The 22,559-nt window shown below is 45.2% G+C and overlaps 2 protein-coding genes across 2 annotated transcripts in view; both read left to right on the forward strand.

Moving 5' to 3' along the window:
* Positions 1-16,435, forward strand: part of Trerf1 (transcriptional regulating factor 1) — a 50,203-nt gene extending 33,768 nt beyond the window's left edge. Inside the window, exons 12-15 of the mRNA XM_013019100.1 lie at positions 4,331-4,389; positions 5,402-5,605; positions 9,030-9,241; positions 13,259-16,435. Of these exons, the coding sequence (XP_012874554.1) occupies positions 4,331-4,389; positions 5,402-5,605; positions 9,030-9,241; positions 13,259-13,583 (800 nt within the window). The 3' untranslated portion in view covers positions 13,584-16,435. The remainder of the gene's footprint in view (positions 1-4,330; positions 4,390-5,401; positions 5,606-9,029; positions 9,242-13,258) is intronic.
* A 3,841-nt stretch (positions 16,436-20,276) lies between these two features.
* Positions 20,277-22,559, forward strand: part of Mrps10 (mitochondrial ribosomal protein S10) — a 10,298-nt gene continuing 8,015 nt past the window's right edge. The window contains exon 1 of the mRNA XM_013019110.1: positions 20,277-20,339. Coding sequence (XP_012874564.1) covers positions 20,292-20,339 — 48 coding nt within the window. The 5' untranslated portion in view covers positions 20,277-20,291. The remainder of the gene's footprint in view (positions 20,340-22,559) is intronic.

Consider the following 22,559-nt stretch of genomic DNA (forward strand, 5'->3'; position numbering starts at 1 on the left):
AAAACCGGAAGTGGCGCTGTAGCTCAAGTGGTAGAGCGCTTGCCTTGAGCTGAAGAGCTGAGGGACAGCACTCAAGGCCCAGAGTTCAAGCCCCACGACCAACCAAAAAAAAAAAGAAAGAAAGCTCGCATGAGAGAGCTGGGAATGTGGCTTAGTGGTAGAGTGCTTGCCTAGCATGAAGCCCTGGGCTCAATTCCTTAGTACCACATAAACAGAAAAGGCCTGAAATGGTGCCGTGGCTCAAGTGGTGCTAGCCTTGAGCAAAAAAGAAGCTCAGGGACAGAGCCCAGGCCCTGAGTTCAAGCCCCAGGACTGGCAAAATAAAAGAAAGAAAGAAAAGAAAAGAAAAAGAGAAAAAAAGACATATTTAAAAAAGAAAAAGAAAGGTCGTGCGCCAGTGGCTCATGCCTATAATTGTAGCTACTCAGGAGGCTGAGAAATGAGGATCACAGTTCAAAGCCAGCCCAGTCCGTGAGATTCTTATCTCCAGTAAACCACTAGAAAACAAAAGTCCTGCTGTGACTCAAGCGGTAGAGCGCTTACCTTGAGCTGAAGGGCACAGGGACAGCATCCAAGCCCAGTGTCCAAGCCCCATGACCGACAAAAGAAAAAAGAAAAAATGAAAATCTATAAGACTCTAATCTCCAATTAACTAGCAAAAAGCTGAAAATGGAAATAGGGCTCAAGTGGTAAAGTCAGTCTTGAGAGGATTAAGGCCCTGAGTTCAAAACCCAGTACTGGCACTAAAGGAAGAAGGAAATTAACTTTTAGAATTGTGAGAACTGGAAATGTGTGTGATTCATACCGTATATTCAATAAATTGTCATCATTGTGACTGGAACACTGGAATTTGTATCTTTCGAGAAAATTTGAGGTTGTTGAATGTATCTAATGCCACAGTTTGTCAGAGTGTGAGTTGTACTTGCTTTTTTTTTGGGGGGGGGTCCAGTCGTGGGGCCTGAACTCTGAGCCTGGGCGCTGTCCCTCAGCTCTTCAGCTCAAGGCTAGCACTCTACCACTTGAGCCACGGTGCCACTTCCAGCTTTTTTCTTTTTATTTATGTGGTGCTGAAGAATGGAACCCAGGGCCTCAGGCATGCAAGGCAAGTGTTCTACCACTGAGCCAACTTCCCAGCCCCTGTACTTGCTTTTCTGAGCAATAAAAATATCCTCCTCAACATACCATGTGAACACTCAAGGTTTGGGCACCATGTTAAATCTACAGCCTCTACCCACTTTCCACTCATTTCAGAATCTTAGTAAATGTATTTCACAACATATCATAAAATGGCCAACTTGTTGCTACAGAGTTCTACACGTTAAGATTTTGGTCCTCCTATCTTTGTATCTCTTAGTCACTTTGGTGAGCCATATGGCTGGATGATAAATCAATTTGTCAACTCGTATAGATTTACCAGTTGAAATAAAACACATCTAAATTCCTGAGGCTTACATAATCACGGTACAGCAGAGACCAATCTACAAAAACCGAAATGGTTTTTGAATTTTTTTCAGCCAAAGAATGGCATTGCAAGAAAGCTGTAATTATAATAAGGACCAAGAAACAAATTCCACTGTCACGAAAAGTCACTCCGAAGCCGGGCGCCAGTGGCTCACGCCTGTAATAGGATTACTCAGGAGGCTGAGATCTAAGGATCTCGGTTCAGAGCAGCTGGGGCAAGAAAGTCCCTGAGACTCTTATTTCCAATAAGCCACTAGAAAACCAGAAGTGACACTGTGGCTTAAGTGGTAGAGCGCTCACCTTGAGCTGAAGAGTTGAGGGATAGTGCCCAAACCCAGAGTTCAAGCCCCATGACCTACAAAAAAAAAGTCACTCTGTAGCTCATTTTATTTAATTTTTGTGTGGGTACTAGGATTTGAACTTAGGCCTTGTGTGCTAAACCTTGAGCTTTTTCACTCAAAGCTGGCTCTCTACCACTTAAGCCTACTTCCATTTCTGGCTTTTTTGTTGGTTAATTGGAGATAAAACTCTGATGGGCCTTCCTGTCCAGGCTGCTTTCAAACTACAATCCTCAGATCTCAGCCTTCTGAGTAGCTAGGATTCTAGGTGTGAGCCACTGGCGCCCAGCTGTGTAGTTCATTTTTAATGCTAAACTATTGGCCAGAGTCTACTTAACATGTAAGATCATAAAGTCTCATTTATATAAATAAAGGTAGAAAACCTTCAGCATTTGACATAGAGTGGTTTTACCTGAAACTGATTTGGAAGGTGATGAGTTTGTGTAGAATGAGACTATCTAAGTGAAAGCAACCTATTTATCTTCTATTTTAGTGTGTGTATGTGTGTGTCCTGGGGCCTGAACTCGACCTGGGCGCTGTCCCTCAGCTCTTCAGCTCAAGGCTAGCACTCTACCACTTGAGCCATAGCGCCACTTCCGGTTTTTCTGTATATGTGGTGCTGAAGAATTGAACCCAGGGCCTTATGCATGCAAGGCAAGCACTCTACCACTGAGCCACCTTCCCAGGCCTCCCAATCCATTTTTATGGAGTAGTTTATGATATAGGCTCAGGCTTCTTACTAAAATAGAACATAAGGGGCTGGGAAGGTGACTCAGAGGTAGAGTGCTTGCTGTGGCCCTGTGGCTCAAGTGCTAGAGAGCCTCTCCTTGGGCTGAAGAGCTCAGGGAAAGTGCCCAAGCCTAGAGTTCAAGCCCCACAACCGACCAAAAAAAGTAATAATAATATATTGGGAATAACTGGAAATGTGGCTTAGTGGTAAAGTGCTGTCTAGCATGTATGAAGCCCTAGGTTCGATTCCTCAGTACCACCTAAATAGAAAAAGTCAGAAGTGGCACTGTGGTTCAAATGGTAAGAATGCTAGCCTTGGGCAGGGTCAGTGCTCAGGCCCTGAGTTCAAGCCCTAAGACTGGCAAAAAAAAGAAAAAAAAATATTTTGGGAACTGGGTGCCAGTGGCTCATGCATGTAATCCTAGCTACTCAGGAGACTGAGATCTGAGGATCATGATTCAAAGCCAGCCAGGGCAGGAAAGTCCATGAGACTGTTATCACCAATTAATCAAAGAAGAAGCCGGGAATTGGCACAATAGCTTAAAGAGTGCTAGAGAAGGAACTCAGGGACAATGCCCAGGCCCAGAGCTCAAGCCCCAGGACCAGCAAAAAAAAAAAAAAAAATGGTATTGGGCCTACATCAGAATTCATTGAATTTTCCAGTACAATAATCATGGTTAATAATTCATAATTAATCTAGTAGCAGCTAAGTCCATGTCTTAAATACATCTTATTAATAAAGCATTTCAAATATGCATATATGGGGCACTACCTATAAACAATACTGGTGAGTGGGGGTAGAGCACTAAATGCCCTATATATATACATTTTTCCCCTCTTGGAAAATTCTTGCCCCTGGGCAATTCTTAGGAAGCATTGGCTCTCGAGAAATGCAGACCGGAGCCCGCCCATGTGCTGTGATCTCTGGATGCAAAGAGGACCTGGCAGAGACAAATGGGCTGTGAGGAGCCGAGGCAGTGGGCATTTCCTTCCATATTCCTGCTTGTGTAATAGAAGGCCGGTTGACAGCCTAGTCCATGACAGTGTAAATGTGGAAGTGCTTTGTAGACTGTAAAATAGAAGCTGAAGAGACTGTTAAGATAGAATTGCCTTTCCTTGCTTCTCAGCCCAGGCAGGGCCTGCAGGTACCAGCAGCCCTCTCCCTACCCCATGAGGATGGACAGACACAATTAAGTGGTTGTGAAGCAAGAGATAGGACAAGGGCCTTCTCAATCTGTCCTCCAGCCCAGCTCACTCCGGGCACCCACTGAAATCTTCCAATAGAATAATCAGGATTAATTAGCAATCATGATTAATCATGCTAACTTGCTATTTTATGAACCTTGAGATCGGCAGAGACTTGAGGGTAATTATTCCTGGTGTTTTCTTTTGTCCCAGTACTGGGTCTTAAACTCAGCCCCTCCTAGTCTCATTTGGCTTTTTTGCTTAAGGCTCATGCTCTGCCACCTAAACCATACCTCCACTTCCAGCTTCTTTGCTGATTCATTGGAGAATGAATCTCCCAGACTTTTCTGCCCCTGCTGGCTTTGAATCGTGATTCTCAGATCTCAGCCTCCCAAGTAGTTAGGATTACAGGCGTGAGCCACCAGGTCCCAGCTTAGGATTCTTTTGTATAAAGTGCCTCTGGAAAGAAAAATTAGTAAACTGAAACATGGAATACATAGCTTTCTCTGAGCCTGTGGTCAGAAAAAGCACCTGCTGCATAAAAGGGCCGTTTCTCCTTCGTCTTCTCTCCTGTCTATTCTGTTGTTCTCTCCTGTCTTCTATTCTGTTGCTGACAGCAGAGCAGAGTGCGCAGCTGCGCATGTATTCCACAGATGGAGAGTCAAGAATCTTGCCTGTAAGCCAGCGAGGAGCTGATGGCTCATACCAGTAATCCTAACGACTCCAGAGACTGACATCTGGGGATCAGGACTCAAAGTCAGCCCAGGCAGGAAAGTTCATGAGATTTTTTTCTCCAGTTAACCACCAAAAAGCCTACATGGTGCTGTGGCTCAAGTGGTAGAGTGCTGGCCTTTAGCACAAAAGCTGAGGGACAGCGCCCAGGCCCTGAGTTTAAGCCCCAGAACCAGCACATAAATGAAAAGACCTATAAACCAAATCGTCCTGGGTCCCTTCTGTGGAAGGGCAGAAGGTCTTTGAAGCTCTTCATTACAAGTTTTAGTCACTTGTTAGATCCAATAGTATCAAATGATGAAGACTCTTTGCATATAGAAATATTTCCTCTCTAGCTTTTCATATCTTTATATAATGAGTGAGGTTACAAACAGGGAGACTTCCTTGATTGCAAAATTCTAAGTGCCAGGTGCTGTAATCCCAGCTACCCAGGAGGCAGAGATCTGAGGATCTTGCTTTGAAGCCAGCCAGGACAGGAAAGTCTGGGAGATGTATATCCAGTTAACCAGCCAAGAGCCAGAAGGGGAGCTGTGGCTCAAGTGGTAAAGTGCCATCTTTGAACAAAAACAGCTGAGAGTATGAGCCCTGAGTTCAAGCCCCAGAACTGGCACAAAATAAAAATCAAACAGGGTTTGGGAAGGTGGCTCAGTGGTAGAGTGCTTGCCTTGTATGCATGAGGCCCTGGGTTGGATTCCTCAGCACCACATAAACAGAAAAGGCCAGAAGTGGCGCTGTGGCTAGCCTTGAGCTGAGGGACAGTGCCCAGATCCAGAGTTCAGGCCTCATGACCACCCAAAAATATAACAATAATAACAATAAATCATTCAGGCCTCCGGGGACCATCCTTTAGGGACTGGCCTAACAAGTTACCTCAAAGTGCCCAGAGCCAGCCTTCCCTGAGCTCCAGCCTCTGAGTTCTGTTCACCAAAAATTGTCCTTGCTTTTATTAACACTAGACGAGTGAAGAGGAAGAAGAGGTGGAGGAGGAGGAGGAGGACCTGGAGGAAGATAGGAAATCACCAAAAGACGAGGAGAGTGAAGTGCCGAAGTCCCCGGAGCCCCCGCCCGTGCCTGTCCTGACTGTCACGGAGGGGCCACCCCTGCAGGCCCTCAGCCAGCCCTCGGGCTCCTTCATCTGTGAAATGCCCAACTGTGGGGCTGTAAGTGTCTGTTGTCTGGGTGTCTGGGATGAGCGAGGGCCTCGCAGCTGTGCCTAGCTCTAAAAGATGACACGTGCTCACAAGGGAGCACTTGCAACAGCGGGAGGGTGGCAGAGGTCACTCCACGCAGCCATTGGTCATTGAGCCAATAACGTATGTACAGGCCAGGTGTGATGCTGCCTGCTAATGCATAAGCGAGATCCCTGGAGTCAGGTGTGGTTGTGCACACCTGTAATCCCAGCATTTGGGAGGCTGAAGCAAGGGATTTCTCTTTTTATGTCCCTGGGCTGTGTGTCACTAAGGTGAGGCCCTGTTGGCTGGACCTTCCTTTTCTATCCTAATTACTTACCCCCACAGCCTGCAGCCTTGCCTGCCTACAAGGTTTTGCATATCATATGCTGCAAAGTGTTGCTAATTCAAATGCCACTAATTTGACATTTGAGCACTTTGTTACAAACATTTAAACTGTTTGTCTTTGTACTCTGTGGAGGCGGACAGATTTACTAAGCAAACTAATCATGTAAACAAGTCTGAAAGCTGTGCTGTGCAACACAGCCTTGGAGTTAACGGAAGGCCTTCCACAGTTGCATGGCCTGGCCAAAGGCTCTGGGTGGATCTTAAAGAACTGTGGTCTCTGGCTGGGAATGTGGCTTAGTGGTAGAATGCTTGCCTAGCATGCATGAAGCCTTGGGTTCAATTCCTCAGTACCACATAAACAGGAAAAGCCAGAAGTGGCTCAGGTGGTAGAGTCCTAGCCTTGAGCAGAAGAAGCTCAGGGACAGTGCCTAGGCCCTGAGTTCAAGCCCCAGGACTGGCAAACATAAATAAATAAATAAAATAACTATGGTCTCTCAGTAGTCACCTGTCCCCAACTGGTCTGAATTGGTGACATTTTCCCAAATCATGTCTCTTAAAGCCAGGTATGGACAAGTTCTAGAGGTTATTGCCCACATAAGAATGCTGTTTCTGGGAGCTGGAGCTATAGCTTAGTGGTATTATTGCTGTCTAGCATACATAAATTCCTGGGTTTGATCCCCAGCACTCAAAAGAATGCTACACAAGAATCCCATTGTTTCAAATTAGTGTTCTTAATCTGCTTGTCTAATATAACACTGTACTGAATGCTCTTTATTGAATCTGTCATTTAGATGAAGAAAGCAACAAGCGTTGAAATATTTATATCCTGAAGCAGAGATTCATTTGATTTACATTGAAGGAAAAAAACGAAAAAGCTTTAAGAATAAAAAAGATGTATATATTTTGCATTCGCCTTCAAGAGGCCATAAGAAATTGGTAGCATGTTTCTGTCTTGGGTGTTGAATGGCCTGGCCTGGTCCCCATTCCCGTCGCCATATGGCATAGGAGCCTCAGTGGAGGAATGACTAAGATGTGAATTTAAATGACAACATTTCTTGGTGAATTTTTTCAGAAATTGGATGTTTCCTCCATTCATAGTTGTAATGTACAGTACTTTTTTTTTTTAACTGCGCAGAAAGTCAATCTTTTACTTTGCCCAATCAGAAATGCCAAGCAAGATAAATAGTCTCAATCACTTTGAAAACTCAGAGGGAGAAAAGTATACTGCTTTTATTCCTTGCCTAACAATGAAGACTAGGAATTATGAAATCTGTGATAGACTGGGCTTTTTTTTCCCTCCCTAAGACTACAAACAAAGCCCCCAAACCAAATACAAAGCAACCCCTAAACTTAACAAATGGGGCTCTTAGAATTCAAGGGTATGCATTATATTCATTAGCAAAGCAATTTGGAACTGGGGTGACTTGTTCCCCACCACCAAGAATGTTGGACCGTGTGCACTGTCAGGCTGAGAGGGTTCTGCTAGTATCTGATAGGTGGGGGTCAAAGTACATTGTCTCATTAACAATGTATGCAGTCACTAAGAGCATTTGGTAACCTGATCTATTCATAAATTTCCGATCTTGGCTACCAGTAATTACCTTCATCTGCTATTTTTCACCACTGCACTTCAATATATGTATGTGCTCATTTATATTTATGTGCAAAGTGGACACACAAGCCCTTGTGCTTCCAAAAACTGTGTAATTAAAAAGTACAAAAGTGGAGTCACCAAAAATAAATAAAAAAAGCTGGGTGCCGGTGGCTCATGCCTGTAATCAATCCTAGGTACTCGGGAGGCTGAGATCTGAGGATTGAGGTTCAAAGCCAGCATGGGCAGGAAAGTCTGTGAAACTCTTATCTCCAGTGAACCACCAGAAAACTGAAAAGAGATGCTGTGGCTCAAGTGGTAGAGCACTCACCTTGAGCTGAAGAGCTCAAGGACAGTGCCCAGGCCCAGAGTTCAAGCCGACAAAAAGAAAAAGATAAAAATAAAAAGAGGGAAGGAAGGAAGGATCGTGCAAACCCTAAATGTCCATAGTGCTAAGGCTGACTAAGAAACCCTGCTTTATGGCAATATTTGAAACGCTGCCTAGCTCCTCCTCTGTATTAAAATTTGAGGATCTTTCCCATTTGCCTCCGCAGTGACCTACTTGACTGCACAGCAGCTCAGTGGTGGAGCACTTGCCTAGCATGCGTGAGGCCGGGGTTTCATCCCCAGCACTGCAAAAGCCAGCAGCACCAGGTTCATACCTGTAATCCTAGCTACTCAGGAGGCTAAGATGGGAGGATCCATCTTAAAGACAGCCTAGGCAGAAAAGTCCATGAGACCCTTATCTCCATTAAGCCAGCAAAAAGTTAGAAGTAGAGGCATGGCCCTGAGTTTAAGCACCAGTACCAAAATAAGTCATTAATTGATTGATTGATTTGGATTGATTGATTAAATGAAAAACCTACTGAGAGGGGCTATCCATGCATAGAGATCTGATATGTGAGGGCACCTCACTAGTGTCTTTAAAGTATGTTCCTGGGGTACCAGGACTTCCTGGGGGGAGATTTGGAGCCATCAAACTGGCTCCTGTTTCCATTTCAGTCAGACCATCTCTGCTTTTAACTTGAGGTTGAAGTAAGACTAAATTTGCTTAATAGAGAGGGAGGGAGGAAATTAGTTTTCAACTTAAAAAAAAAAAGACTTGGAAAGCTGGTCCAAGCCCCTCATTTTGCAGGCAGAAAAAAAAATTATGCAGAAGGTAAATGGCCTCTCAGCCTCTCTGTTAGCTATGACAGCAGCAGTCAGACAGACCTGGAGTCCCAGACTCCGGCACCAGTTGTCATTGAGACGGTGCCTTGATTGCTGCCTGTCTTCAGGTAACAATGGGAATTTTTCTAGCATTTGTGGTATTTGAGCCTGACTCTTTATGGCATTGACCCCAGCGTTAGCTTATGTCCCCCCATGCGCCTGAATTAGACATTGTTTCATGTATCACCTGTCTTAACCATGAGTAACTAACAACCCTAATTTCCTTTTCAGGACTGTAGATGTCATGTCACTCCCTTTCTTCCCCAGGTCTTCAGCTCTCGACAGGCGCTGAACGGCCATGCCCGCATCCACGGTGGTACCAACCAGGTGACCAAGGCTCGAAGCGCTGTCCCTTCTGGGAAGCAGAAGCCTGGCGGGGCCCAGAGTGGGTACTGCTCGGTGAAGAGTTCGCCCTCTCACAGCACCACCAGTGGCGAGACGGACCCTACAACCATCTTCCCCTGCAAAGAGTGTGGCAAGTAGGTAGACTTGAACCAGGGTCTGACGATGGGATCGTGGGAGTGACTGCTCTGTAGGCACCAGACAATGCCTGCAGGTTTCTCCAGCTAGAGAATCTAGACTCATCCTTCATATCATCCTGAGGCTGAACATGGCCATTCTGATGTTCTAGAGCCTGGAGGGATGGGCATCTTCAGATAGTGAAAGTCTCATAAGAAAATTCCATTCCTGGTCGGGCGCTGGTGGCTCACGCCTGTAATCCTAGCTACTCAGGAGGCTGAGATCTGAGGATCGCGGTTCAAAGCCAGCCCGGGCAGGAGAGACCGTGAGACTCCTATCTCCAATAAACCACCAGAAAACCAGAAGTGGCGCTGTAGCTCAAGTGGTAGAGCACTAGCCATGAGCTGAAGAGCTGAGGGACAGCGCTCAGGCCCAGAGTTCAAGGCCCACGACCGACTAAAAAAAAGAACATTCCTTGCCAAAAACAGTTCAAAAAAAAATCTCCAATTTCCACACCATATTCACAACTGTCACTCTGCATCCCTCCTGAGAATTTGAGAGTGGCTATAAAATATATAAGCAGAAGCTCTCTGTAGCAACACTGCCTCCCCCTCCCCTGAAAAAAAAAATAGTGCCCTTACTGCTACTGCTCACATTAGTGCCCAGGGCAGACATCACTAATCAATTACCACTCTTTGCTATCACAACTCCTTTTTTTTTAATCATGCTTCAAGCCTGGCACCACCAGTTGGTTAGAGTTGATTCATGAAATGAAACCCATCTGTCATCACTGTCCTTTTGGATATAGTTTTAAACAACATCTAAGGGGGAACTCTGACAGAATTTAGCAACAAGAACAGCTCACATTTACTGAGCACTTACTCTATTACATATTTCATGTGTGTGAACTCAGTTAACCCTCACACAACAACCCCGCATGATTCAGATCTGTCTTGATCCTTGTTTCACAAATGAGGACTGCAACTGACTGTCCCAGATCATACTGCCAGGACCAGTCAGAACTGAGCCTTGAGCCCAGCTTTGTCCAGATGCAGAGCGTAGATTCCTGGCACTGCTCTGCCCCTTCGCCTTGCCCTTGTTATTTACTTTAAGGAAGAAAAACTGAGCTGGGAAACGCATGCTTCCCTTTCATAGATTTTCCTGACTTGAGACTGTCACCTGGTCATGCAGGACACCCATGAGGTGTCTCGATGAGTTCCTCCTCCCATAACTTCTACTGACTCAAATATACCAACCACAAGTGTTACTGGAGGCATGCCAATTGGTGTCTGTTGAAACGGTCAGGAAAATGTCCCTAGTTACATGAGCAAGGCCAGCAGGACCTCACAGCCTCATAGACCACATCAGTCTATGAGCAGCATCGAGCAGATCCTCGCCGCTTACCTGGGGTTTTTTTGCACATACCAATTCATTTACTTGAGAATAATAGCCCTGTTCAATAAGTGCTGTGTGCATATGTGTATGCACACACACATACCCCAGTGCTGGAGCTTGAACTCAGACTCTTTTTCTCCCAAGACTGGTGCTCTATCACTTGAGCCACACTTTCACTTCTGGCTTTTTGCTGGTTAATTGAAAATAAGAGTCTCGTAGACTTTCCTGTCCTGGCTGGCTTTGAACCTTGAGCCTCAGACCTCAACCTCCTGAGTAGGATTATAAGCATGAGTTATAGCACACGGCAGGTGCTGCTACTAGCTTCTTTTCGAGCAGAAACTGAGGCAAGCAATGATTAGGCCGAGTGAGAATCAGTATACAAAAACTGTCCCGGCCTTGTTCTCTTAGCTGCTAGGCCCTGCTGCCTCTAAGTAAATCTACCTCTGATTGGGGGGCACTCACCCCACCATAGTGCTGTTTTTCTGCCAGGAAGTGCATGGGTAGGACAGAGGGGTTTGAGTGTTGGTGTCCACCTCTGCTCTGCAACCCTCCACAGCCTGCCCTGCCATCACTGCCCCACGTACTGGGGGGGGGGGGCATGAAGTTAGCCCCCTGTTGATCACTAGGCGGGCATAATGATAGAACAACCCTGAGCTCAACTGCTGTTCTAGAGAGGAAGTTTGGAAGCTCTAAGGGTCTTGTCAGTTTCCTCTGAAAGGAGCCAAAGCTGTTCCCTCAAACAGGCTCAGCTCCTGGCTCCACCAGCTGGAGACAAAGGATGCCTTGAAGAAAACTCCCTACAGATTGAGCAACCCTAATCCAAAAACCCGCACTACTCCCGGATCTACCACTGTGACCTTGCCCACAAGAGGCAAATGACACATGAAACTATTTCATGTACACGGCTATTTTAAATGTTTGTATAAAGTTACCTTCAGACCATGTGGACAAGGTATATATGAAACCTAAATGGAGATGTCTCATTATGCATATGCAAATACTCCAAAAGCTGAAAGCATTCTAGTGCCAAATATTTAGTGAAGGATATTCAACCTCCCTTACAAGTTTTCTTCTAGTGGTATGGATTAAATAGTTTTCTTAGCTTGTTTTGTTGTTAGTTTTTGTTTTTTTGGTCAGTTGTGGGCTCAAACTCTGGGCCTGGGCGCTGTCCCTCAGCTTGTCAGCTCAGGGTGAGCCCTCTACCACTTGAGCCACAGCACCACTTCTGATTTTCTGGTGGTTTGTTGGCCTTTCCTGCCCAGATTGGCTTTGAACCGTGATCTTCAGGTCTCAGCTTCCTGAGTAGCTAGGATTACAGGTGTGAGCCACTGGCACCCAGCTTCTTGACTTGTTTGATGTTGCTTGGGATCTTTTTTTTTTCAACCAGAAGTCTAGTTAAAATGTATGGGAAACAGAACTATTTCATGTTTTACAGAGTAGCGATAACTTTAGGCACATACAGGGTGTGGGGTGCAGCTGGTTGAGCACTTGCCTCGTGCACAGGCCCTGGGTTCCATCCCCAGCACAGCAAAAACACAAACCTTGGACAAAGATTCACAGGTTCCTGCTTTTAGCTGCCGGACTCATAGAGACTCCATGAAAACGTTTTTAACACATCCATGTAGGATCTATGAACTTTGTTTAACTCAGGTCTTAGAAGTGAGGTTTGCTTGTTTGCATTTGTGCTTTCAGGAGGGAATATTATGAAGTATTGATGCCACCCCTCTCTTCATTTTGCCACTATGATTGTATCAACCATTCAGCTTACCCACTGTCCCCCAAAGCAGCCCACCAAGACATGGCTGCCTTCCAGTGAAACTTCATTTACAGACACTAAGCTGGGGCTGACCACTGCCCACGGCTGGCAGATCCCTGGTATGAAAAATATGATGCCTTTTTGTCTCAGGTTCCTTAACACAATAGGCATTTTGCCACAAATCCCTCATTTGGGGAAGGGAGCCTGTGCTGCCCGGTAATTGTTTAGCAGCATCCCTGGCCCCTCCTTCTTTGAGGCTAAGATATTCCTCTCCTGTGACCACCAAAATGTCTCCACACATTTCCAGATGTTTCCTGGAGCGCACAGGAACCCCTGGGTGAGAGCAGCTTTTATTCTGTGGTCATCAATAGAAAACGATGCTAATACCACAGTCCCTAGTAACAAGGAACAGCATCAGGCACAGTCAATACAGAAGAGGCATTTGAGTTGACCCCGCAGGGTGACTTGAGCCCTTGAGAAGGCTGAGGTAGAGGAGACGAGTCAAACTGGAATGAGTGAAGCAGAGAAAAGGAGATGCACCAAGTGTGTAGCAGGCAGATAATTTCACAACAGGGGTATTGATGATGGCTGGGGAGCAGAGTTGAGGATTCTTCATGGAGCGGGCATGGTCAGTGAAGGGAGGAAGAAAAGGAGGCTGATGGAAAGAAGGGGCTATGGCTCCAGATGCACATGGACAGGAAAGCTTTGGAGAGGCCTCCTCCATTGCTCAGGAAGGAAGCCAGACATAGAGCCAGTGTTTGCCGGTCCCCACTCCCTCCTGAAAGGATCAGAGACAGTCCTCAGGCTGTCCCTGTAGAGCAGCGGGATTTCCCAGAACTTCCAGCTCCTTGTAAATGATCAGCCTCTCCTTTTTCTTTGGTTTCAGGGTCTTCTTCAAGATCAAAAGCCGAAATGCACACATGAAAACGCACAGACAGCAGGAGGAACAGCAGAGGCAGAAAGCGCAGAAGGCGGCTTTTGCTGCAGAAATGGCAGCCACGATTGAGAGGACTACGGGCCCAGTGGGGGCGCCGGGGCTGCTGCCCCTGGACCAGCTGGGTCTCATCAAACCCATCAAGGACGTGGACATCCTGGACGATGACGTCGTCCAGCAGTTAGGAGGTGTCATGGAAGAGGCCGAGGTCGTGGATACCGACCTGCTCTTGGATGACCAAGATTCGGTTCTACTTCAGGGTGACACAGAACTATAGAACCCGAAGGTCACCTCCATCTTCATCAATCAGGAAACCTGGACTGCTTGCTTGTTTTTGTAACCCTTTTAAACTACCTGTTTAAAAAGTGGTCATTTTATTCAGGTTTAGAGAAGAAGAAAACTCCAGTTTCTTTTCCTTTTATCTTTTTAAATTGTTTTTACGGGGGACTAGGGGGGAATAAATGATTGGCACAACTATCTTTAAGAGGTGTTTCATCCGGGCTACATTCTCATTTCCAGGAAGGAAATGAACCTCACCTTCGTGTTCCATGGCTTTCACATGTCAACCATCCCAGTCGCCTTCTGTCCCAAGGTTTGTGTGTGTGTGTGTGTGTGTGCACGTGTGTGTGTGTTTGTGTGAAGCAGGCTACTCTATACATGTTGGGCCCTTGGACCATGTTTTGCCACCAAGAATTATTTTTATCCAGCCCTGACCTTCCAGGAAGTGTTCTTTTTGTCTTGTTTTGTTCTGTTCCTAATACATATCTTTTTTGCAACATGGTTCATGGTCAGTGGAGTTCCGAACTTCCTTGGTACCGCTTGAAGTACTGTGAAGCCTCTCGCTGGGATTTTGCTAATTCATCCACTGGACTAAAGTTGATCTAGATGCTAGCCCTGAGCAATGGGCTCTTCTAACACATAAGCAATAGCCAATCCAAGGAAAAGTGCATGGAAAGCCAACACACATGGTTTCAGATATGCTTTAGTTACAATGTGTGCATTCCAACAACAAATGTATTCCTTTCAAGTCACTTCCCAAAGCATTTCTAGACTTCAGTAAGCTTCCTGAGGCTCTGCTCGGCCTCCCTCTGCCCCTGTTAGCAGGGTTGTTGTTTGTACTTGAAGGCAATAAATTTGTCCTAGCCTGGACTTTTTGTGCTGAGTCAAACTGTGATCCATCCCACTGTTAGTGCAAGAGTCAGACCAGGATACAGCCGCTGCACCGACGAGCCTGATCCTCTCCCTTCCCCTTCGGTGTTAGTGTCACTGAGCAACCCATGGAGCAGGTCTGAGGGCCTCAACCCTGCCTTGTTACACCCAGCTCCAGGTAAGTGTGGCTGTCCTCTGGGTGCATTAACAGCTGGACATTAGGAGGAATCTCAGCAGAGGTGAGGCAGGGTTGAGCCTCCTTTACATTCCATGCTGCAGAGAACCAGCTGTGGCCCCCACAACGCTACACAGCCAGAGGTTTTGGAATCTCAGGAAAGCCACGGACAGTAGGAAAACACGAAACTTTTCATTTCCATCATGGTTTTGTTTTTTTTTTAGCGATGTCCTGGGGGTTTCCTTCATCTTCCCCTTCAACAAGTGATTCTCTCGTGTTGAATCTAAGAAGTTTTGAGTGAGCTTCCTGGGCTCCGCACATGGGCTTCGGGGCAGAATTGCCACGAAACCACTCAACAGCCGTGTCACTGGCTGTCTCTGCTTCCTTCCACAAAGTCTGAGGTTGAGCCTCGGTGGGGCTATCATCTTTGGGAGGCAAATGTATTGCTTCTGTTTGCAGACTTGCCCAGCTGTTCCAGCTTTAAGCATTAGAAATAAATGGAATTACCACTGCAAAAATAATAGTAATATATATAAATGCACAATTTAACCTTAGTTTTTCCATGCAGTATAGCATTAGAATTTTTGACTTGAAAGAACCAAAGAACTCCTCCTTTGTGAGACAGTTCAAATACCTGCATTCATGTTTCTTTATTATCAACTAAAGGCATTGACTTCTTAGTAAAATTTTGCACTTTTTTTTTTCTGAAATGACTCTGCCTGCATGTACACATTGGGTTTTAGCTCCACTCCTACCCCACCCTACAGAACTTTTCTTTCTAAAGGTTAACATCTTCAACAGTTACTGTTTACTATCAGATGGTTTTTCATGAGTGAATTTAGACCTCTTTGAGAAAGCTTGTATATATAAAAAAAAAAGTTAACAGATATATTTTATGGAAAAACCCATCTTATTTTCAAATATATTTAACTGCTGTTATATTTTATTAGAGGAAGGTTGTAAATATTTTCTAGGAGTTCTATTGTAAAGAAAAAAGTATTTTTGAAAAAAATTAATGTAATTAATAAAAAAAGCAAACATTTTTAAATAGTGGTTGTGATTGCTTCCTGTTTTGGCTTTGTTATGTTCTATTAGCCAGTGATTTGCATGCCTTCCCTATCAGGATGTAATTTATTCAGGTTTGCACTATTATAAGTTGACATCATAATATCTAGTTGTGCTTAATTGTATTTTACTGGAATGGAGTCCCTTGGTCCATATCAAAGCACTCTGTATAACATATTCATAATTTTTTTCTTTTGTAATGTGTGTATTTTTAATAAGGATTTTATGTAACATTTTGGCAAAAAAGGACAGTATTTTCTAGTGAATTTTATAATAACATTTTGCTAAAAATGTTTCTTCCTGGGTCAGTTTTTGTTAAGATGAACCAAAAGTCTTATTTTACTGGGGGGTTAAAAAAAAAAGTTTGAAGCTTGAAAGCAAAGTTATATTTAAACATCCTATGTAACAAATAAAGATGTTTTATAGGCTTGTCCTAAAAAAAAAAAAAGGTGCATTCCTTAAATTTAAAAGGAAGGGGGGAAAAAAACCACCAAAACTAGGGCATTCTAGGTTGTTTCCTGTCCTGTTAAGAAGGTTGCTTTAGATGATCACATGTTTTGTCAGGAAGAGAACCAGGTGAATATTACTTAGGTTCCACTCACTAGCCTTCTCCAAAGTCATTACAGTTCCTACACATGGGCATTCATGTAACCAAATGCGCACTGTTATATTTATTTGTGAAAAACCTGATTCAATATTGCATCAGCTGCTCTGAAAATAAAATATCTTTCTGAGTTTCATTTGGCTTAAATATTCCTTCTTTTTAGCCATTGGAATAGCTTTTCTTGATGCTAGATAGATGCTCATTTGCCTGTGGGTGGATTTTGTGGATCATATTTAATTCTCAGTGAAGTGTCCCCATTGCAGAAAACCAGAACTAAGGTTTGTTGTTGTTTGTTTTTGTTTGTAACAGTTCTGGGGTTTGAAGTCAGGGTCTTGCACTTGCCAGGCAAAGGCTCTACCACTTGAGTCCCACCTCCAGTCCTCATTAATTTTTTTCTTTTTTTGTTGGTTGTGGGGCTTGAATTCTGGGCCTAGGCACTGTCCCTGGGCTCTTCAGCTCAAGGCTCAAGCACTCTACCACTTGAGGCACAGCGCCACTTCCGGTTTTTCTGGTGGTTAATTGGAGATAAGAGACTCAAAGACTTTCCTGCCCAGGCTGGCTTTGAACTGCAATCATCAGATCTCAGCCTCCTAAGGAGCTAGAATTACAGGCATGAACCACTGGTGCCTGGCCTCATTAATTTTTTTTTTTTTTTCTGTCGGAGATGGGGCCTGAACTCTGGGCCTGGGCGCTGTCCCTCTGCTCTTCAGCTCGATTGAACTATACAGCACCACTTCTGGCATTTTTCTGATCATGTGGTGCTGAGGAAGCGAACCCAGAAGGACCTCATATATGCAAGGCAAGCACTCTACCACTGAGCCACCTTCCCAGCCCCTATTAATGCTTATGTAACTGAGATGGCAGATACCATTACGGCTTTGCATTGGTTGAGATGAGGTCTTGCTAACTTTTTGACTGCACTAGCCTCAAACTCTGAGCGTCCTCATCCAGTGGATGAATCTCCTGAAGCGGTAGTGCCCACACTGTGTCTCTCAGGCTTACTACCACCGAGGAGCCTTCTCGTAAATCCTCTGCCGCATCCTCAACTGCACTTTACTTGCTTTGTTTGGCTTTCCTTGTTTTTGTTTTGCCGGTCCTGGGGGCTTGAAGACTTGAACTCAAAGCCTGGTCTCTGTCCCTGAGCCTCTTTTTTTTTTTTTTTATTTGGTCAGTCATAGGGCTTGAACTCTGGGCCTGGGCACTATCCCTGAGCTCTTCAGCTCAAAGCAGGCGCTCTACCACTTGAGTCACAGCACCACTTCTGGTTTTCTGTTGGTTCATTGGAGATAAATGTCTCAAGGACTTTCCTGCCCAGGCTGGCTTTGAACTGCGATCCTCAGATCTCAGTCTCCTGAGTAGTTAGGATTACAGGTGTGAGCCACCGGTGTCGGGCCCTGAGCCTCTTTTGCTCAAGGCTAGCTCTCTACTACTTGAGCCACAGCGCCACTTCCAGCTTTAATAAATAGTAGACAGTATTTTGTGTTTGTGATTTTGACTAAGTATCACTATTCCACAATACTTTGAAATATGTGACATTTATATAATCAATAATCTCAATAAAAAAATCTTCCCCCCCAAATTAAATAAACACACACACAAAAAATAATAATTTAAGCTTCTGAGAACACTGTGCCCTTAGAATATATCTTCATTAATAGCACTAGATCAGGATATCTCCCTGATTTACTTGCATCTCAAGTCTTAGATTTCCAATTTTTAATGTGCATTGATCTTTTATTTTATTTTTGGTCGGCTGTGGGGCTTGAACTCTGGGCCTGGGCGCTGTCCCTCAGCTCTTCAGCTCAAGGCAAGCGCTCTACCACTTGAGCTGCAGCGCCACTTCCGGTTTTCTGGTGGTTTATTGGAGATAGGAGTCTCACGGTCTCTCCTGCCCGGGCTGGCTTTGAACTGCGATCCTCAGATTTCAGCCTCCTGAGTAGCTAGGATTACAGGCGTGAGCCACCAGCGCCCGGCTGCATTGATCTTTTAATAGCCAGTAGCAAACTCAGGAAGAAATCTAAAATTCTGATTTTTTTTTTTTCTTGAACTCAGGGCCTGGGCCCTGTCCCTGAGCTCCTTTTTGCTCAAGGCTAGCACTCTACCATTTGTGTCACAGCGCCACTTCCAGCTTTTTCTGTGTATGTGGCACTGAGGAATCAAACCCAGGGCTTCATGCATGCTAGTCAAGCACTCTACCACTAAGCCACCTTCCCAGCCCAAATTCTGAATTTTTATACAGAATTTATCCCCTAAGTATTGCATTCTTGTTGAAGACTTTAATCTTGGGTTTGTTGTTGTTGTTGTTGTTTTTTACTTAATTTTAGTCAGGATACAAGGACACATGCACCTCCATGTTCATTGCTGCACTGTTCACAATAGCCAAGTTATGGAAACAACCCAGATGCCCCACTACAGATGAATGGATTCATAAATTGTGGTACCTATGTACAATGGAATATTACACAGCCATTAGAAAGAACTAAATAATGGCATTCATAGGGAAATGGATGGAACCAGAACAAATCATGCTGAGTGAAATAAGCCAAGATCAGAGAGACAAATGGCACATGGTCTCACTGATATGCAAATGTTAAAATCAAAACACAAGATACGACAAAGTAAACAGGACTCAAGAAGCAAAGGAATTCTTTTTTTTTTTTTTTTGGTGGGTTGTGGGACTTGAACTCTGGGCTTGGGCACTGTCCCTGCGCTCTTCAGCTCAAGGCCAGTGCTCTACCATTTGAGCCACAGTGCCACTTCCAGTTTTCTAGTGGTTTATTGGAGATAAGAGTCTCATGGACTTTCCTGCCCGAGCTGGCTTTGAACTGTGATCCTCAGATCCTCAGATCTCAGCCTCCTGAATAGCTAGGATTACAGGTGTGAGCCACTGGCGCCTGGCAAGAAAATTTTTTTTAAATTGGTCATTCTAGTAACAGTGTGTATTTATGCAGTGTTGTTTTTTTAACTGTATTTTTATTTGTCTTTTCTTTCTTGGTACTGGGGATCGAACCCAGGACATTGCACTTGCTAGGCAAGCACTTTGCCACTGAGCTACATCCAGTCCTGCAGTGTTTTAAACTTAAATTCAGCTTCTAGTTGTACAGTACTATTATTCATTTATTCTTGGTCATTCCCCATGAATCACCCTGTACCAGGCGCCATTCAATATTATCCATGGGGCAGGGGCAGAGGGGAAAGATGGCTCTATGATTCCTTCACTTTGAGGAAATCGGTATCTTGAAAGAACAAATGGGGTGGGGTGGGAGGGTGTCTAAACTGATCCAGTTCCACTACTGTGTGTGTCTGAGAAAGACAGACACCTAAAGTTTAGGACTACCTAAGGTCAATTCTGAATTCCATGGACTCTCAGTCTATGTATGGATTCTAGAAAGGTAAAAAGAGTTTTCCATTATGTTAAATTGCATATGTGAAAGCACTCTACTGAAATAGAACTGTTTGCACAAACGGGGAGGAGTTGTACTTCAACAAATGCAGTTATAAGCCGTTGTTGGACTTGGAATTAAATTATGATGGCCATTAACAACCAGAGAAAATAACCTTTGGCTCGTAAAGGCAGCCGCTGTAAATTCTCACATGTTAGGGTAACGTAAGGAAATGCCTCAAGAAGATCGGTAGGGCAGAGATAGACCAGAGAGCTGGAGCACAAGAACCCCCACAGCAAAGAAAGTTACGGAAAACATAACTTCTATCTCAATAAGGTCAGGGCTTAGGATTTGGATTCAAAGGTGGCGGGAGCTATGTCCCTCCTCCTGAAGCATGATTCGTTACGTTTGAAAACATGGCTGGAACTCAAAACAGCTGAAGCAACCTGGTCCTCGAGCCGGGTGTCCATTCGCTCCAAATGTGGACGACTCACGTCTCTGTGGTTGTTTCCGTGCCGGAACACGAGGATACACTCTCTCCGCCCAACTCTATCGTCCGATGGCGTCGCTGCGACCCCGGAAGTGGTCCGGAGAGGTCAGGGCGGCAAGATGGCGGCGCGCGTAGCTCTGGGTGCTGTGTCCCGGCACCTGAGGCAGGTGAGGGGTCGCTGAGGAAGCACGAGGGGGGGGACAGGCGGGCAGGACTGCTGCTGAGTCTCGTTGACACCCCCTGCTTATTACTCACCTAGGGCTGTTTAGAAGATGAGGCGAAGGGGGCTGGCTCTGGCCCTCTCGGGGGGACCCAGGGCAAAGGCAGGAAGGACCGCGGCGCGTGGGCTGGAATGTTCCAGATCCCCGCTTTAAAAGACCAGCAGCCCGGGGCTGAGCCCGCGCGGGCCTTGCGCGCCCTCCGCGGAACTTGAGGAGATGTCCTCCCGACATCCGGGACATCGCGGCTGTCGAAGGCGTGAGTGACGGAAGTCCTCCTCCTCCAGGAAGCAAAGCTTTCCCTACATCCGGGACCTCGCTGCAGGCTGCAGTCTCAGGGCTGAGTGCGGAAGGCCTCCTCCAGGGAGCCGGGCACTCGCCTGGAGGACAAGGACTCCAAAATACTTTTGATTTGTGTGGGTCAATTTCAACTCTCGTGTTTAATTTTTAGAAAATCAAAACAGGGCCGGGTGCCGGTGGCTACTCAGGAGGCTTGAAATCTGAGGATCGCGGTTCAAAGCCAGCCGGGGCAGGAAAGTCCGTGAGACTCTCAGCTCCAATAAACCACTAGAAAAAACCGGAAGTGGCGCTGTGGCTCAAGCCTTGAGCTGAAGAGCACAGGCCCAGAGATCAAGCCCCACGACCGACAAAAAAAGAAAAAGAAAATAATACTCATTGGGCTGGGAATGTGGCTCAGTGGTAGAGTGCTTGCCTCGCATGCATGAGTCCCTGGGTTCCATTCCTCAGCACCAGACACAGAAAAGGCCGGAATGGCGCTGTGCCTCAAGTAGTAGAGTGCTAACCCTGAGCTGTAGAGCTCAGAGACAGATCCCAGGACTAGAGTTCAAGCCCCATGACAATAATAATAATGATAATAATGTCTTCATGTTTTTCTAGAAATTACTTCCTAAATGAAAAGTTTCAGTGAGCAGTGGCAGTGTTTTACACTTTTGCAAATATCTTTAATTTCTGGCTTAATAAAAGACAGAGTTTCCTGTTTGTGTTCTACACTCTATCCTTTGCTTTATGTCTCCCACGCGTGCAGCCTTGGGGAAGCATCACTGCTGATGACAGAATGGAAGTAGAGACGTTTCAACAGTCTTGAGGTCATTATATCCCAGAGTCCCAAAAGTGCCTTGAGGGCTTGGTACCAGAGGTCCACCACAACAGCTTGAGAACCACTAAGCTTAAGAAAAATCAGATAGCTGTAAGGTTGAATTTTTTTCATTTATTTATTTATTTATTTTTGGTCTGAGATCAGGACTCAAACTTGCTATCTGATGCTTTTGCTCATTGGCTGGCACTCTATAACTGAATCACCCCACATACCTTTTACTACCTTCTATCATGCCTGATTTCCTGTCTTTTTTCCCCATGAAAAGCTTTTGCCTCCGACTTGGAGAGAGAGAAGAACAGTACTAAGCATCGACTTTTAAAATATATTTAGGTGACCATCAGCTCTTTCTCTTTCTCTTCATTTGTGCTAATCTGTTTAAATCTTCATTGTATTTTTTTTGGGGGGTGGGGGGTCCGGTCGTGGGGCCTGAACTCTGGGCCGGATTGCTGTCCCTCAGCTCTTCAGTTCAAGGCTAGCGCTCTACCACTTAAGCCACAGTGCCACTTCCGGCTTTTTTCTTTTTGTTTATGGGGTGCTGAGGAATCGAACCCAGGGCCTCATGAATGCAAGGCAAGTGCTCTACCACTGAGCCACCTTCCCAGCCCCCCCATTGTATTCTTTTTATCATTTAAGAATATGCATTTTATACAACTTGTAATCCTTTACAAATAGAAAACCACTAATTCACCAAATCTATTCAATATCATGAGTTTTCAGTGTAAAGTCCATTAGATGCAATTACTTTTGGGTTTTCTGCAACTTTTTTTTTTTTGGTCGGTTGTGGAGCTTGAACTCTGAGCTTGGGTGCTGTCCCTCAGCTCTTCAGCTCAAGGCGAGTGCTCTACCACTTGAGCTACAGCGCCACTTCGGGTTTTCTGGTGGTTTACTGGAGATTAGAGTCTCATGGTCTTTCCTGCCTGGGCTTTGAACCAAGATCCTCATATCTCAGCCTCCTGAGTAGCTAGGATTACAGGCATGAGCTACCGGCGCCCGGCTCTGCAACCTTTTTATTTATTTATTTATTTATTTTTTTTTTTTTTTGGGGTCCGGTC

The sequence above is a fragment of the Dipodomys ordii genome, unplaced genomic scaffold (genome assembly GCF_000151885.1).
Source record: "Dipodomys ordii isolate 6190 unplaced genomic scaffold, Dord_2.0 Scaffold44, whole genome shotgun sequence".
NCBI lineage: Eukaryota > Metazoa > Chordata > Mammalia > Rodentia > Heteromyidae > Dipodomys > Dipodomys ordii.